The sequence below is a fragment of the Nicotiana tomentosiformis genome, chromosome 2, assembly GCF_000390325.3.
Source record: "Nicotiana tomentosiformis chromosome 2, ASM39032v3, whole genome shotgun sequence".
Lineage (NCBI taxonomy): Eukaryota > Viridiplantae > Streptophyta > Magnoliopsida > Solanales > Solanaceae > Nicotiana > Nicotiana tomentosiformis.
The window spans coordinates 90,556,992-90,573,791 of record NC_090813.1 but is presented as its reverse complement, the minus strand read 5'-3'; the positions used below and the strand labels follow the sequence as shown (position 1 = coordinate 90,573,791).

The window sequence follows — 16,800 nt, the reverse complement described above, 5'->3', positions numbered from 1 at the left end:
ATTATCGACAATGCATTGTTCTCCTCCAAGTCCCGAAGAAACTTGTTGAGTTTTATAGATATCCGCCGAAATGGGTATCATGTTGAGACAATAGATGAAAATGAACGTGGAATATCTTTGTATTACAAAAAATATTTCTCGCCAGAAATGCATTGTAGAAAAGTTACCAACTTTATATTTTTGCTTATACTATTCAAAGATTAGTACAGTTGAAGCATACTATATCGTAAACCAAAAGTTTACTGATTCAAATACTTTTGTGCTTTGGCATGGCCGTTTGGGCCATCTTGGATCAATAATGATGAGACGAATTACTAAAAATTCGAGTGGGCGTCCATTAAAGAACCTGAAGATTCATACAAATGATGAATTTTCTTGTGATGCTTGTTATCAAGGCAAAATGATCACTACACCATCACCAATGAAGGTTGGCATTGAGTCCCCTGCCTTTTTAGAACATATACATGGGGATATATGTGGACCTATTCACCCACCAAGTGGGCTGTTTAGATATTTTATAGTCCTAATAGATGCATCTTCAAGATGGTCTCATGTATGCCTACTATCATCTCGCAACCTGGCGTTTACAAAGTTATTAGCCCAAATAATTCGATTAAGGGCACAATTCCCAGATTATCCTATAAAGGCTATTCGTCTTGATAATGCTAGAGAATTCTCATTTCAAGCTTTTGATGATTATTGTCTATCAGTTGGGATAAAAGTTGAACATCATGTAACTTATGTTCATACTCAAAATGGCCTTGCATAGTCATTTATTAAACTGCTACAATTGATAGCAAGACCACTACTTATGAAAACAAAATTGTCCACTTCTGTTTGGGGCCATGCTATCTTGCACAAAACATCATTTATCCATCTTAGACTAACACATTATAATAAATATTCTCCGTCACAATTAGTTTTTGGTCATGAACCAAATATTGCCCATCTACGAAATTTTGGATGTGATGTATATGTGCCAGTAGCGCCACCACAGCGCAGTAAGATGGTCCTCCAAAGAATGTTAGGAATATATATTGGGTTTGAATCACCCTCTATTATTCGTTATCTTGAACCATTGACGGGAGATTTATTTACTGCTCGATTTGCAGATTGTCGATTTGATGAAACAAATTTCCCACAATTAGGGGGAGAGAAAAAGGAAATCAAAAGAGAAATTGTGTGGAAAGTTTTATCATTATCTCACTTTGCTCCACATACCCCCTATATATAATCAGGAGGTCCAGAAGATCATCCATTTACAGAATATAGCAAATCAAATACCGGACGCATTTACTGATTTGAAAAGGATAACTAAGTCGCATATCCATGCAGAGAATGTGCCTATCTGAATTGATGTCCCAACAGGACCATCTACTAGCATGAGAGCTAGTGAACCTAAAGAACGCCTGAAGCGTGGTAGACCTTTGGGTTCTAAGGATCAAAATCCTAGGGAAACAAATCGACAAATGATCAAAATGATATTATGAAGGGATCTCCTGAAGAGACCCAAGATCTGATTAGTTCTGAGATTCCTGAAGAAATCAATGAACCCGAGACTCAAGTGAGTGAGGAACTTTTAATAAGTTCTACTGGTGATGGGATTAATTTAAATCGATCTGAAATAGTGGTGGATAATATTTTTGCATATAATGTTGCACTTAACATTATACAAGATAGTGAGGATCTTGAACCCCGATCTGTCGAAGAATGTCGACAAAGATCTGATTGGTCAAAAGGGAAGAGTCAATTCAATCGGAATTGAAGTCACTTGCTAAAAGAGAGGTCTTTGGACCAGTAGTCCAAACACCTGCTGGTATAAAGCCAGTTGGTCATAAATGGATTTTTGTGCGAAAAAGTAATGATAAAAATAAAGTTGAAAGATACAAGGCTCGCCTTGTTGCACAAGGATTCTCACAACGACCTGGAGTCAATTATGAAAAAACATATTCACCAGTTATGGATGCCATAACATTTCGATATCTCATCAGTTTAGCCTTACGTGAAAGGCTTGAAATACATCTAATGGATGTGGTTACAGCTTATCTGTACGGGTCACTTGATAATGAAATTTACATGAAAATCCCTGAAGGATTTAAAATTTCTGAAGCATATTCAAAATCTCAGGAAATGTACTCAATCAGATTACAAAGATCTTTATACGGTTTAAAGCAATCTGGGCGCATGTGGTATAATCGCCTCAGTGAATATTTGCTGAAAGAGGGTTACATAAATGATGTTATTTGTTCATATATTTTTATAAATAAAATGGCTTCAGAATTTGTTATACTTGTTATTTATGTTGATGACATAAATCTTGTTGGAACTTTAGAAGAGCTCCAAAAGGTAATTGAGTATCTTAAGAAAGAATTTGAGATGAAAGATCTTGGAAAGACAAAACTTTGTCTTGGTCTGCAAATTGAACATTTAGCAAATGGGATCTTTATCCATCGATCTACATATACAGAAAGGATCTTAAAACGTTTTTACATGGACAAAGCGCACCCATTGAGTACACCAATAATTGTTCGATCACTTGAAGTGAATATAGATTTGTTCCGACCTCCAGAAAAGGATGAGGAATTCCTTGGTCCCGAAGTACCCTATCTCAGTGCAATTGGTGCACTAATGTATCTTGCTAATGCTACAAGGCCTGGCATAGCATTTTCTGTTAATTTACTAGCAAGATATAGTTCTTCTCCTACACTGAGACATTGGAACGGGATTAAGCATATATTGCGATATTTAAAGGGAACTCTTGATATGGGTTTGTTTATGTTAACAAAGATAGTGCATATCTTCTTGGTTATGCATATGCAGGTTATTTATCTAATCACCATAAAGCTAGATCTCAAACAGGGTACGTTTTTACATGTGTAGGTACTATCATATCATGACGCTCCACAAAATAATCTATTGTTGCTACTTCTTCAAATCATGCTGAAATAATAGTTATTCATGAAGCAAGTAGGGAATGCGTATGGTTGAGATCAATAATTCATTTTATTCGAGAAAAATATGGTTTGGAATGTGAGAAAAGATCCATAATTTTATACGAAGACAATGTTGCATGCATAGCCCAATTGAAGGGGGGATTTATAAAAGGAGATAGAACGAAGCACATTTCACCAAAATTAATCTACACACATGATCTTCAGAAAAATAGTGACATTGATGTGCAACAAATCCATTCAAGTGACAATCTGACAGATTTATTCAATAAATCTTTACCAACTTCAACTTTTGAGAAGATGGTATACAAGATTGGAATGCGGAGACTCAAATATTTAAAACAAGGTTTTCATCGGGGGGAGTAAAATACGCGATGTACTTTTTTTTCCTTACTAAGGTTTTTTCCCACAGGGTTTTCCTTATAAGGTTTTTAATAAGACAGCTAGTAATGCGTATTACTAAATATGTGTACTCTTTTTCCTTCACTAGAATTTTTTCCCACAGAGTTTTTTCCTAGTAAGGTTTTAATGAGGCACATTATCTTTTAATGAATATTCAAGGGGGAGTGTTATAAATATATTATATTGTGGATGTTTATTTAGTACTCCATTGTAAATAAGCTTCCTGAAAAAGCTTATCCTTATGAGACTCCGCCGTAAATATATTTATCTATTTAGTACTCTATTGGAAATAAGCCTCCTGAAGAAACTTATCCTTTCGGTACTCCGTTATCGATAAATAATGCCCATGGTAGAAGATTATCTATATCTGGCACAACAGCTTAGAGTAGCAGCTTACAAGCAGCTTACACAACAACTTGCAGCAGCAGCTTCCTTTCTTCTATAAATAGAGGAGAATTCAGTTCATTATGTACATAAGTTTGAAGTTTGAATAATATATTATTTTCTCTTTATACTTGTCTTTATTTTACTGTCTTTATTTTATAACAAAGTCAACTTTAAAACAGTAAACGAGTCGAGCTTCTTCATTTTCTTAAAGCAGTTTTTATAGTAATTTGGCCAAGCTTCTAAAATCTGCTTATTTTGAGAAGTGCTTTTTTCAAAAGTGCTTTTCAAAATAATACTTTTGGTGAGAATCGATTTGTATTTGGCTAATTAATTTGAAAAGTACTTTTGAGCAGTAATTAGTATTTGGCCAAGCTTTTGAAAAACTGTTTCTAAGTGTATTTTTCTCAAAAGTGCTTCTCAAAAAGTGCTTTTGGAGATAAGCTACATTTTTCTGCTTCTCCTTAAAAGCATTTTTTTTCCTTCTAAAAGCTTGGCCAAACACCTCAATTTTTGGCCAAAAGCACTTTTGGCCAAAAACAAAAAGCTTGGCCAAACAGTCTATAAGAAAGGTCATCACTTATACCCTGTTTGGCCAAGTTATTTTTGGGTTAAATTTTTTTTTTTTGGTCAACAAAACGTTTGTTGCACTTCAGACCTTTTGGCCTTAAGTGCATCTGAAGTGTAATTTTTCACTTCAAGAGTTATTGGCCTAAGTGTAGCAAAACGTTTGTTACACTTCAGACCTTTTGGCCTTAAGTGCATCTGAAGTGTAATTTTTCACTTCAGACTTATTGGCCTTAAGTGCATGAAACCATTGGTTACACTTTAGACCTATTTAGTCTTAAGTGCATCTGAAGTGCAAATTTTCACTTCAAACTTATTGGCCTTAAGTGAATGAAAACGTTTGTTGTACTTCAGATTGTTTGGCCTTAAGTGCATGAAACCATTGGTTACACTTCAGACATATTTGTCCTTAAGTGCATCTGAAGTGCAAATTTTCACTTTAGACTTATTGGCCTTAAGTGAATGAAAACGTTTGTTGCACTTCAGACTTTTTGGCCTTAAGTGCATCTGAAGTGCAAATTTTCACTTCAGACTTATTGGTCTTAAGTGCATCTGAAGTGCAAATTTTCACTTCAGACTTATTTGGTCTTAAGTGCATCTGAAGTGCAATTTTTCACTTCAGACTTATTAGCCTTAAGTGTATGAAACTATTGGTTGCCTTCAGACCTATTTGGCCTTAAGTGCATTTGAAGTGCAATTTTTTCATTTCAGACTAATTTTTTTAACTTCAGGCCCGATAAGTCTGAAATTGATCGTAAAGTGGGTACACTTACAAATATTTTTGCAAAGTGGGTATAGGTTCAATTGTGACCCCAAAATCGAGTATAGATGCAAAAGCCTCGACTTTTTCCTTGAAGCCCATGAAGATTAAGAATTTAATGGTACAACTGTAAACTCATTGCTTTTTAGTTTTAAAAATAAATAGTTATCTTGTATTTTCAATTTTAGTGCAATGAACCAAACCTGCACCCAACAAAAATAATTTATATACTATTAAACCTTATATAACTAATCCTACATAACTAATAGCATGTTTGGCCAAATTTCTAAAATCAGCTTATTTTGAGAAGTGCTTTTCTCAAAAGTACTTTTCAAAAAAGTGCTTTTGGTGAGAAGCAGTTTGTGTTTGGCTAATTAATTTAAAAAATACTTTTGAACAATAATTAATGTCTGCTTCTCAAAAACTTCTTCTTCTCCTCCTCAAAAACACTTTTTTCCATCTAAAAGCTTGGCCAAACACCTCAATTTTTGGCCAAAAGTGCTTTTGGCCAAAAAAGCACGTTTGGCCCAAAAGAAAGCTTGGCCAAACAGGCTATAATTCTTGTATTATAATCCACAAATGTAGGAGATACAAAAGATAGTCTATATTCACTGACTTAAAATCTTGAATTTTTCTCAAACAAGAAACTGTAAGAATTCTTCTTAAAACCTGAATATGCCCTGAAAATAATAGCATGTTTGGCCAAACTTCTAAAATCAGCTTATTTTGAGAAGTACTTTTCAAAAAAGTATTTTTGATGAGAAGCAATTTGTATTTAACTAATTAATTTGAAAAATACTTTTAAGCAGTAATTAGTGTTTGGCCAAGATTTTAAAAACTACTTCTAAGTGTATTTTTCTCAAAAGTACTTCTTAGAAAAGTGCTTTTGGAGAAAAACCACGTTTTTCTGCTTCTCAAAAACTATTTCTGCTTCTCCTCAAAAATATTTTTTCCATCTAAAAGCTTGGCCAAACACCTCAATTTTTGACCAAAAGCACTTTTGTACACTTAAGGCCAATAAATCTGACGTGTGAAATTACACTTAAGATGCACTTAAGGCCAAAAGGTCTGAAGTGCAACCAACGTTTTTATACACTTAAGACCAAATAGGCATGAAATGCAAATTGCCCAGAAACAAAAAATTGTTATTCGAATTATAACAATATAATATACGATTTAATACCTAAATCTATTCCAAATGAGCTCAAATTTGAAACATAACCTCCAAATATCACCAGGAACAAACCACAATCATCAATTTGTCAAAACACCAATAAATCTAATGAACTCATATTGCAATTAAGAAAAAGAAGAAGAAACCCTAAGCAATAGTAAAAACTAAAGCGTCATAATAGCTTGTCATTGTAAAACATCATAAACAACATTAAAATATGTTCACAGCCACCATATAAAATCATTGTCACCCAAAGAAGAAGAAGAAGAAGAAGAAGAAGAAGAAGAAGAAGAAGGAGGAGGAGGAGGAGGAGAAGAAAACGAAAGAGGAGAAAGATATCTGAAGTTGTTTAAAAAGTGGATACAAGTTAAAACTTTTTAAAAAAGTGGGTATAGGTTAAATGGAGGAGCCCAAATAGGGCGCCCGTGCAATTTTTACGAAAAAGCCTAAGGTAATTTTATCCTCTCGGTGCTTTATCCATGTATTAGTTATTTATAAGTGAATTAGTTATTTCATGTTGTTGACCATATTCACAATTTATAAAGGTGGATGATTGTTAGAGTGCCATTTCAAGAAGGGGCGGGATCTAGAGGTATGGAACGTACAAGAATATTTAGATGGGAACCCTGTTCAATCTACCTGTGACTAGGAGTGAACAAACAAAACCGATAAACCGCACCAAACCGATAATTCGAGTCAAACCGAAAAAAACCCCGATGTGGTTTGGTTTGGCTTGGTATTGGAAAATAAAACTCAACCATAATTGGTTTGGTTTGGTTTGGTTTTAACTATAAAAAGTCTAACCGAAACCAAACCAACCCGATAGTACATTTATATAATTTTTAAAAATATTTTATACATATAAATATTTATTGTAACATAATTTATAAATATTTATTAAACTTTTTCACAGTTTTATCTTTTAACGTGTTATTTCAGTTTAGACTTAACATTCTTGAATGGTAAATAAATTTTAAGGCACATAAATGTAGTAACTCAAACAAAGTTCAAATCAATATTAATGCTAACAAAAGAAATTCAATTCAATACTAGGAATGGCGATAGTGTTGGATAATTATTTTAGTTTTACATTGATTTATCATGACAATGCATAACTTCGTTTATCTTTTTCTTTAGTGCTTAGTTATGTAATTAATATTAGTACTTATTAGCTATACTTATTTTAGCATGACCTATATAGTATTTCTAGATTATGTTAATTTTCATTATGGCTTATTAATTAGCAATATTTATTTTATGTAATTTTATTATTTTATCTTTGTTATTGAATATTTTAGTATAATGTTATGACTTATCTCACATTATTGTGTTAGTTTCTTGGAAATATATTATATAATTGTATTTTACTAGGACTTAAGAAATACTTGGAGCACAAGTTACATATTTTATGCCATGAAAACTTTACCGGAAAAAAATTCGAAAATTCGAAAAGTCCGAGAAAAATCGAGATTGAAAAATCCGACTTTGTTGGTTTGGTTTATAAATTTAAAACCCGACACCATTGATTTGATTTGATAATTGAAAAATTCAAATCAACCCGACCTATGTACCGGGTGAGCCTGTGACCCAAGGATACTGGAACCCAGCTTCTGCACACTACCTGTGACCCATTGATGCAAGTTTATAAATCTCTTTAAGCACATTCACTTTTCCCTTTATTTTTTTCTTGGGCTTTTAACAAAACGTTACAAAACACCACTCGATCTTACAACTACACTTTTAATTTGTTTCTTATTTTATTTTTTAAAATAAAACATAATAAATGACTAAAGTCAAACTAAAAAGAGAACCGAATCCCAATTTTCCAAATCAAACATTGAAACAAAAAGGGTGAGAAATAAGAAGAGGTCTGGTTTTTAAAAGCTTTGTTGCACGACTAAGAGCCCGTTTGGATTAGCTGATTGTAAATAGTTGATAAGTTTGAAATGCGAAAAAGCATTTTTAAGAGCTGAAACTTATTTTTTAAATAAGCATTTACGTGTTTTGATAGACGAGCTGAAACTGATAATAAACAGTTGATGTATTTGGTAAAAAAATACAGATAAGTTATTCTTTTATTAAAATGACTAAAATATCCATAAAAACTTTACAAAAGATTATAAATTAAAAAGGTTCTTTGTAAAGAAAAAGATGAAGAATGAATATGGAATGAAAAGAAAGTTAGAAAATTTATTTTGGGAAAAATATTTTGTGAATTAGAAAATATTATTAAGAATAAACTAGTAAAAACCTTGGTCAAACTAAAAATGCTTATAAGCTAAAAAACGGGGTGACCAACTTACCCAACTTATAACTTATGATGATTTTAGCTTATAATCACTTTGAGTATTTACCAAACGCGTAGATAAGCCAGCTTAGCCAAACACCCTCTACTTTAAATTGTAAGAAAAAGTTCTTTCACTAGAAAATAAAACAAAATCGGAGCCAATTTTCGACTTTTGTCACTGCCACTTAAAGTAAGCCATTGCCATTTGCCAGGTCCTTCACCCTCCCTCCAGCTTTTTTTTCTTCCTTTCATTTATTTTCCTCTTATATTATATTTGTTATTTTTTAAAATATATGTTGAATATCTTACTCATTCATTAGTCAAATTATTATGATATATTAACTTGAGTTTGTGGTAGAAATCCATAATCTTCAAAAATTCTAGATCCGTGCGGTAGAAATTCATAAACTTCAAAAATCCCAGATCCGTCTGATTTCAAGTCGGAATACTAAAGCCAGTCTGTAGTACTGAATCTTATACTAACTAGGAAATGATGCTGATCAACATGCAGGACAGGGAAGGTTTGAAGTTTGATGCCATATGGCTATATCGATCTTTCATTTCATTAACTTTTTTTAAGCCTTTTACTTCCCCGTACATTCATTTTCTTTTTCTCATGGTGAGGAGCTGATTTGTTTAAACAAAAATTTGTCTGTAATAATACAAATTTGCTTTAAAGAAAAACAGATTCTGGTCCAAAATTTAAATACCTTTCATAATCGAACAAATAAATCCTCCGACATGACAAGTAAATGATAAAAAGAAGTTTCATCAATACAAAAAAAAAAACTTAAAAACATCTTACATACGACTCATATCAATGATGGTTTTATGACTACAAGGGACAAAATGAAGCAGAAATTGAAGTGGTAAAAAAAATAGTAAAGAATCCCAGCAGACTGGCTGATAACTAATATCGTTAATACCAAAACAAGCAACTCGAACAAAGTAATGCTCTTAAGCGACAGCAGGCATGTCCTTAAGCCAGGCATCGAGCGGCTTACCAATTGAGTAGACAATAAAGCCAATCTCTCTTAGCTTGTCAACATTCACAACGTTCCTGCCATCGAAAATGAAAGCGGGTTTTTGCATGTTTTCATATATCCTCTGGTAATCAAGGGTCTTGAACTCGTCCCACTCTGTGAGAATGCAGACAGCATGGGCATCCTTTGTTGCCTCGTAGGCATCCCAAGTCACACTGACTAGTTTCTTGGTTGTGGGACTCATTGGCTGGAGGTGAAGGGGATGATCCCAGTCAAACTTGTTCATTGAGAGGTCTCTCTGGATTTGGTCCTCTTGCACCTGAGGATCATATATGCTCAACCTAGCCTTATCCCCCAACAGTCCCTTGCATACATCAATAGCAGGGGTCTCTCGGGTATCACCAGTGTCTTTCTTAAAAGCAAAACCTAGGATTGCAACTTTCTTGTTTGAGACTGTGTTGAACATAGAGGCTACAACGCGGTTGACAAAACGATTCTTCTGATAGTCATTGATCTTGATAACTTGTTTCCAGTATTCAGCAACCTCAGGCAGACCATTGCACTCGCAAATGTAAACCAGGTTCAGAATATCCTTCTGGAAGCAAGATCCACCAAAACCAACACTAGCGTTGAGGAACTTGGGACCAATCCTTGAGTCCTTACCAACAGCATATGACACCTGTGAAACATTTGCGCCAGTAGCCTCACATAGAGCTGACATAGCATTCACCGAAGAGATTCTTTGTGCCAAGAATGCATTGGCAGCCAACTTTGAGAGCTCAGCGGACCACAAGTTGGTGGTAATGATACAGTCTTCAGGAACCCAATGAGCATAAACATCCTTCAATGTTTGGATAGCCTTCTGGCCTCCTGGAGTTTCCCGGCCTCCAATTAGGACTCTGTCAGGTTTAAAGAGGTCTTCGATTGCGGTACCCTCTGCAAGAAATTCAGGGTTTGAGAGGATCTGGAAGTTAATTCCCTTGCTGTTGTGGGTCAAGATTTTTTCAATTGCCTCAGCAGTTTTGACTGGAACAGTTGATTTCTCAACAACTATTTTGTCAGATTTCGAGACATCGGCTATCATACGGGCTGCACTCTCCCAGTAAGTAAGATCTGCAGCCTTGCCTGCTCCAAGACCCCTAGTCTTGGTAGGAGTGTTGACAGAAACAAAAACTATATCAGCCTCACGTACATGTTTCTCCACATCTGTGCTGAAGAAGAGGTTCTTGCCTCGGCACTGCTTAACTACATCGTCAAGGCCTGGCTCATAGATGGGAAGCTGGTCACTGTTCCAGGCAGTGATGCGAGGCACGGAGATATCAACAACAGCCACTTCAATGTTAGGGCATTTGAGTGCAATGACGGCCATGGTGGGGCCACCAACATATCCAGCTCCTATGCAGCAAATCTTCACCATTTTCCTTTCTTCTTTATTAACTCTACAACAGACAAAAGTTCACGTATTTCTGAGGCTAAACTTCTCACGGCAAAGCAAAATCCATAATGTAAGGAATAATAAGGAGCACATTGGAGAACATGCATAAACCAATAAACTAAAAGCTTAAACATGTTATAACTTTTGACCTCTTCAGCTAATAATTTTAGGTCCTATCATGATATTCGTAATGAAAACAATGATACCACGAGCACACTGCCTGCCCTATACTTACCACCAGATTTTAACTCACAAATGTAACATCTAACATAAAAGACTACTGTTTTATACATTTCTCATTGCAGAGGAAACAAGCTGAGAATGCATAAGGATATGCTGCCAAGACAAGGATACAATCGAAACTGGAGACACACAAGGGTTACAGCAACACAGAAAAGACAAAAATCTAGAGTTGGTTTAGAGTAACACCGTAAAATCAAGTCAAAATAAACAACAGTTAAAGGATGACATTAATTCAAACTATCTATCACATACACTACTGCTAACATGCAATTCCACAATTCAACCTGATATATAATACTCCCTCAGTTATATAACTTAGTTTGACTGGGCACAAAGTTTAAGAAAGATAAGAACTTTTGAAGCATGTGGTCTTAAATATGCCATAATGTGTATCTATCAGACTTTTGAAACTTCTTAAACAATGTATTTATCAACTATAAAAGTTTGTCATTAAGATTAAAATGGGAATTTCAAGTTAACTTATATCAAAAATTCTTTCTGCAAAAGAAAGAGTTTCATTCATTTTGGAACAGAGGGGATAAAACAACTGAAAATAGAGCGAATTTCACTAATTCGACACAGAAATTAATAAATGTTAAAGGCAATGAGAATTAGCAGGCATGATCTTGACCAGATCTAAGCCAAAGGCACTCAGATCGTCTACTAATATTCATATTTCAGATCCATCAATGAGTGATCTGAGCAACCACTAGATCTAATCAAAATCTAGCATTTTCACCATTAAATCGGAAAAGAAGAAAAATACAGCTTTTTCCTCAAATTAACCTTAAATACACCACAAAATTCACACTTTATGATCTATGAAATCGAACAAAATATAGCAAAGCTGAAGCATAAATGCATGCGATGTGACACAGGGAATCGTGTAAATGCAAAGTGTATGTAAAGCTGAAATTAAGAACGGAATAAGAAAGACAACTTCGCAAATTCGTACCTGTGAGAGATGATGAATTTAGGAGAAATAGAAAGAGGAAAAAGATGGATCTGAAAGAGAAGAGGGCGGGGACCTCCTTTATATAGTCGTAGCAGATCTAAGATCTATAAGCGGAGTGAGGAGTCTTTAATAAGGGAACTTTGAGAAAAAAAGTTAAAATAAATATTCCTACTTTTTCACGTTTCCAGCACTGATGCGGAGGGATCAACGACATGCCTCCACACGTAAAGCGAACAAAGTATTCGTCAGTTGCGGAGGTTGATCAATTGTCCAAAAGGCCCTTCACCTTCTCCGCAAAAAAATTGACTTGATTAACTATAAACAACATCTAATTTTCTATTTAAATAAATATAAAATTTATAAAATTTTAAATACACTCATATTTCAATTTATGTAATACTATTTGATTTGGACACGAATCCAAGAAAGAAAATTATTTTTAATTATAATCATAAACAAATCATGATATTTTTCATAGTTATAAAACTATGTTATTGTAGATAAAATAAAAGGTTAAATTAATTTATTTCTAAATAAATAAATAATAAATGTGTCATTCTATTTCTTACCTGATAATAAGTAGATGGTGCCATATTAAATGAAACAAATAGAATAATATTATAAAATTACTATTTTTTCTCGAACCGAGAGTTTATCGGTAAGGTCTTCATATACTTTATTCTTCCCAAATTATATTTGTAAAATTTTACTGGGTATGTTGTAGTTAAAATAGATTAATATTTACATATTTATAACGGTATGAAAAATACATAAATTATACGTAGTAGTTTGAATCCCTAAAATAATTGGTAGGAAAAATGCCAATTGGAGAGAATAAAAGAATGGAATAGAAGTGAGGAAGGTGGAATAGCAGAGATAGATATATTTTCCCACGCGTTTTGACGGTTCACGCACCACTGTCAAATCAGAACGGCGGCCGGTGGTGTTGCCCTTCCAGGAAAGGTGCAGTACCAATCCTCAATCCTGTGACGGTGAGAACCAATTTGTATGGACCATGGTTTCAGAATTCAACCCTTGAGTTGCCTAATTTCATTCCATAAACTGACACTTTTGCTTGCTTTTTTTCTTATTCAAATTGAAAATTATTGCGTATTACAAACTCCAATAACAAATAAACATTTCTTGCTTATTTCATTTTTAGTTGTGCGGCGAAAAAAAATTTAATGTGACTTGTTGTACTCCACAACTTTTATCTCGTAATGGTAATTAGACTCCAAAATATTCGTGAATAGTTTGGTACGGCCAATATCTGTTAAAAATTTATGAGGTACGGATTGTTTATACGGTAAGTAATAATAATAATATACTATATATTGCTATATGATATATAATAGTAGGAGTAATACATAAAATGCTCGATTTTCTTTTCCTTTAATTATTTTTATCCATATATTAATAGTATATGTGTGATTATATTTTACATTATATCCCGCATAAAATAACAAATTTTCTGCCTAACTTACAGAAGTTTAGTAAGACAACCAAACAATGTATTAAATTGTACAAAGATTTTTTTTTTTATATGGCCAACCAAAGAAGGTATTAATTATGTACAATTTTATACTGAATTTTTTTTTTTACCAATACAATAAACCAAACCAACCTCAGTGAAATTTTCTCCTTAATTTTTAAAGGAAAATGAACATGTTACAATTATCTCCTTTAGAATCAAGTTTCAACGAATCAATGGAGTAAGAAGTAAGCATTAATTTCACAAGACCAATTAAATCTTTAAACTTTTATTGCGTGATCTTATTCAGGAGTATTTTAGTTCCATATATATGAATGTTTAATGTAGGATTGGTGGGATACTGTTTTTGTTTTGTTTCTGTTGGCATTTGTCTTTCTTAACCAAATACTGCTACTACATCAAACAGTTTTGTGTTATAATTGGACGACACATAGTGTATAAGTCAAAATCTGCCCTAAAATATTTAGGACAATATAGCACTAAGGAATGGGTCAGTCGAAGTCGACCAGGAAACATCGAGGTTTGTGATCGAGATGTCAACAACGGGCGAGATCGAACACCGTTTGCAGAGTTGTAACGGCTAGTTTTCAAAATGAGATATTAAAGAAAATATTTTGGTGTATATTCTCTGCACTTGTACTATTATGGTGTGTTAGGGGTATGTCTCATACATATAGAAAAAAAGACAGTGATGTAGGACATGTGACATTTATTTGATAAGAACAGACTTTTGAGAAAGAATCTCTCTCTTTTATAAAGATACAGACACTGCCTTTTAATCAAGATTCTTGTTCATATTATTCCACACTTTTTCATCACATCCGAGAATAATTCGAACATTCGAGGATTTAGGATTTATCTGTCATTCATTGTTGTCAGGAGGGACAATCATCTAGTTCATCCTTTATTGGATGAATGTCACGCCCCAAACTCGGAGAGCGCAGCCGGCGCTCAACCGAGTAAATCCGACTGAGCAAGCATGTTAGATTTCATTCTACCCAAACTTATTCATGAAATAATAAGAGATGTACTCCATTAATCAAACACTGAGAAAATTTCATTAACAACTTCTATTCGTTCCATTAGCAACTTCGTTCATAATTTCCAAAGTATTACAAGTTTATAGATATAATGAAAAATATGTTTACTAAATAGCAACAATTTTAGTTCAATTCCCAACACCATACACCACCCGCAACTTGTCTACGGAGCCTCTAAATATGACAGAAGAATAGTATGAAAGTGCCGGCAATAAGGCCCTGGCTATACCTCAAGACACAAAGTGTAACATCAAGTGACATCGAGCCCGAAATAGAGTAGGGCTCACCTAAACCTGCTGAATAAGGAGTAACTTCTAATGAGGACCAAAGTTGCACCGCTGATGAATCACCTGCATCCATTGAAGATGCAGCACCCCCGGCAAAAAGGACGTTAGTACATATGAAATAGTACTAGTATGTAAGGCTAACTGTCCTCTTTCAAAATAGAATACCAATGTAAGAAAGGGAAAAACATAGAAACAAAAAGTCATAATCAATGATATTCAAATGTCAAGTTACAACATAATAATTTCCAAAATATGAAGATAACACCATGAAATGATAATCAAATTATGATGATAATATTATTTTTTTGTTGGGAGAACTTTAGCACCGATATACCACTGTTCACAATATCACCGTTCACAATACCAATATTCACAATACCAGTGCCACCGTACTTTTAGCATGGAGTCCGATCACGGAATCAACCACAATTACTATCAATATCAATACCACCGTAATTTTAGCACGGAATTCGATCACGACCCGATCGGTTAGGCTATCTCATTATAGAATCAACCACAATTATAATCAATACCAATACCACCGTAATTTTAGCACAGAGTCCGATCACGACCCGATCGGTTAGGCTATCTCATTAGAGAATCAACCACAATTATTATTAATACCAATATCACCGTAATTTTAGCACGGAGTCCGATCATGACCCGATCGGCTAGGATATCTCATTAGAGAATCAACCATAATCTCAATTTTAATTTCCAGCACAATTACCACCATGTGTGCGACATGGTGTCCGATCACGACCCGATCAGCTAGGCTGTCTTATTCGAGATATCAACCCTTTTATATCAATCAATCTTATCCCAATTAAGAGGAATAATTTTATCGCAACAATCTCATCCCAAATAAGAGGAATAATTCACAAAAATAACATAGGTGCAAATGTATTTACCTCATAATCTTTCACATTATATAAATCTCCATTAGTATTTTCAACCAATAACAACAACAATATTTCCTTGGCTCTTTTGGCCATTTACAAGATTCTTTGTTCAAGGCACGGTGGCCATATTTGTTATTTCACACTTTCATTTCATCCATCTCATGTATCATCATGATAAATATCAACATACATATAATATTCCGGGAATCACAACTTTAAGTTCATTAGAAATGAACAATTTAAGCACAATAGATTTCTTTCTGAGAAATAGAGTAAAATAATTGGCAATTGATGCGCAAGTTAAAATCATCAGCAAATAACACACCATTTATTCTTGACACCTTTTCCCCAAAAAGGGGAATACATAAATTTCCACTCACGAATATGTAAGAACGCAAAACACATTGAAAATACTCACATTTAGGCAATTCTATTTTCGAAGTCAATTCGGAATAGTTGAATCAAGGCTCATTTTATAACCTTTATCACATCATTTCATTTCATTGGCTCCATTGGCCACAAGTATAACTTTCACTTATATCTATCATCACATTTCATACTTCTTTCACATCTTTTAACTCCATTGGCACCATTAGCCACAATTATAACTTTCACTTATATCAACCATCGCATTTCATACTTCTTTCACATCTTTATAGGTTATCAACAGTAAGACATTTCCAATTAAGGGTTTAGGTATACATATGAGCAATTAAGAATCTTAAGCATATTGAGTTTTCTCACATAATTTGGAATCATAACCTTCATTTGAAATACAACTCAAAGACATAGTATTTTAATACACATATCATTCTTGAACACATTCCCAAAGTAAACATAATGTGTTAGGAACATTCGGAACACGTTTTGAATACTTAATTCTCGATACTTTGCTTATTCGGGACAATCGAATTTATTGGGAACAACTCGGAACATAG

At 33.9% G+C, this 16,800-nt stretch overlaps 1 protein-coding gene across 1 annotated transcript; it reads right to left on the bottom strand.

Annotated features, from left to right (window-relative positions):
• Nucleotides 1–9,213: 9,213 nt before the first annotated feature.
• On the bottom strand, nucleotides 9,214–12,376 carry LOC104088823 (UDP-glucose 6-dehydrogenase 3-like). The gene is made up of 2 exons (XM_009593564.4): nucleotides 12,142–12,376; nucleotides 9,214–10,947 (listed from the first exon to the last, which is right to left on the bottom strand). Exon 2 carries the CDS (start codon nucleotides 10,923–10,925, stop codon nucleotides 9,483–9,485), a length of 1,443 nt encoding a protein of 480 aa, XP_009591859.1. The 5' UTR covers nucleotides 10,926–10,947; nucleotides 12,142–12,376; the 3' UTR covers nucleotides 9,214–9,482.
• Between the last annotated feature and the right edge of the window lie 4,424 nt (nucleotides 12,377–16,800).

Excerpts from the sequence above, each read along its gene's own strand:
- LOC104088823 (XM_009593564.4), bottom strand. The coding sequence starts at position 10,925 with ATGGTGAAGATTTGCTGCATAGGAGCTGGATATGTTGGTGGCCCCACC.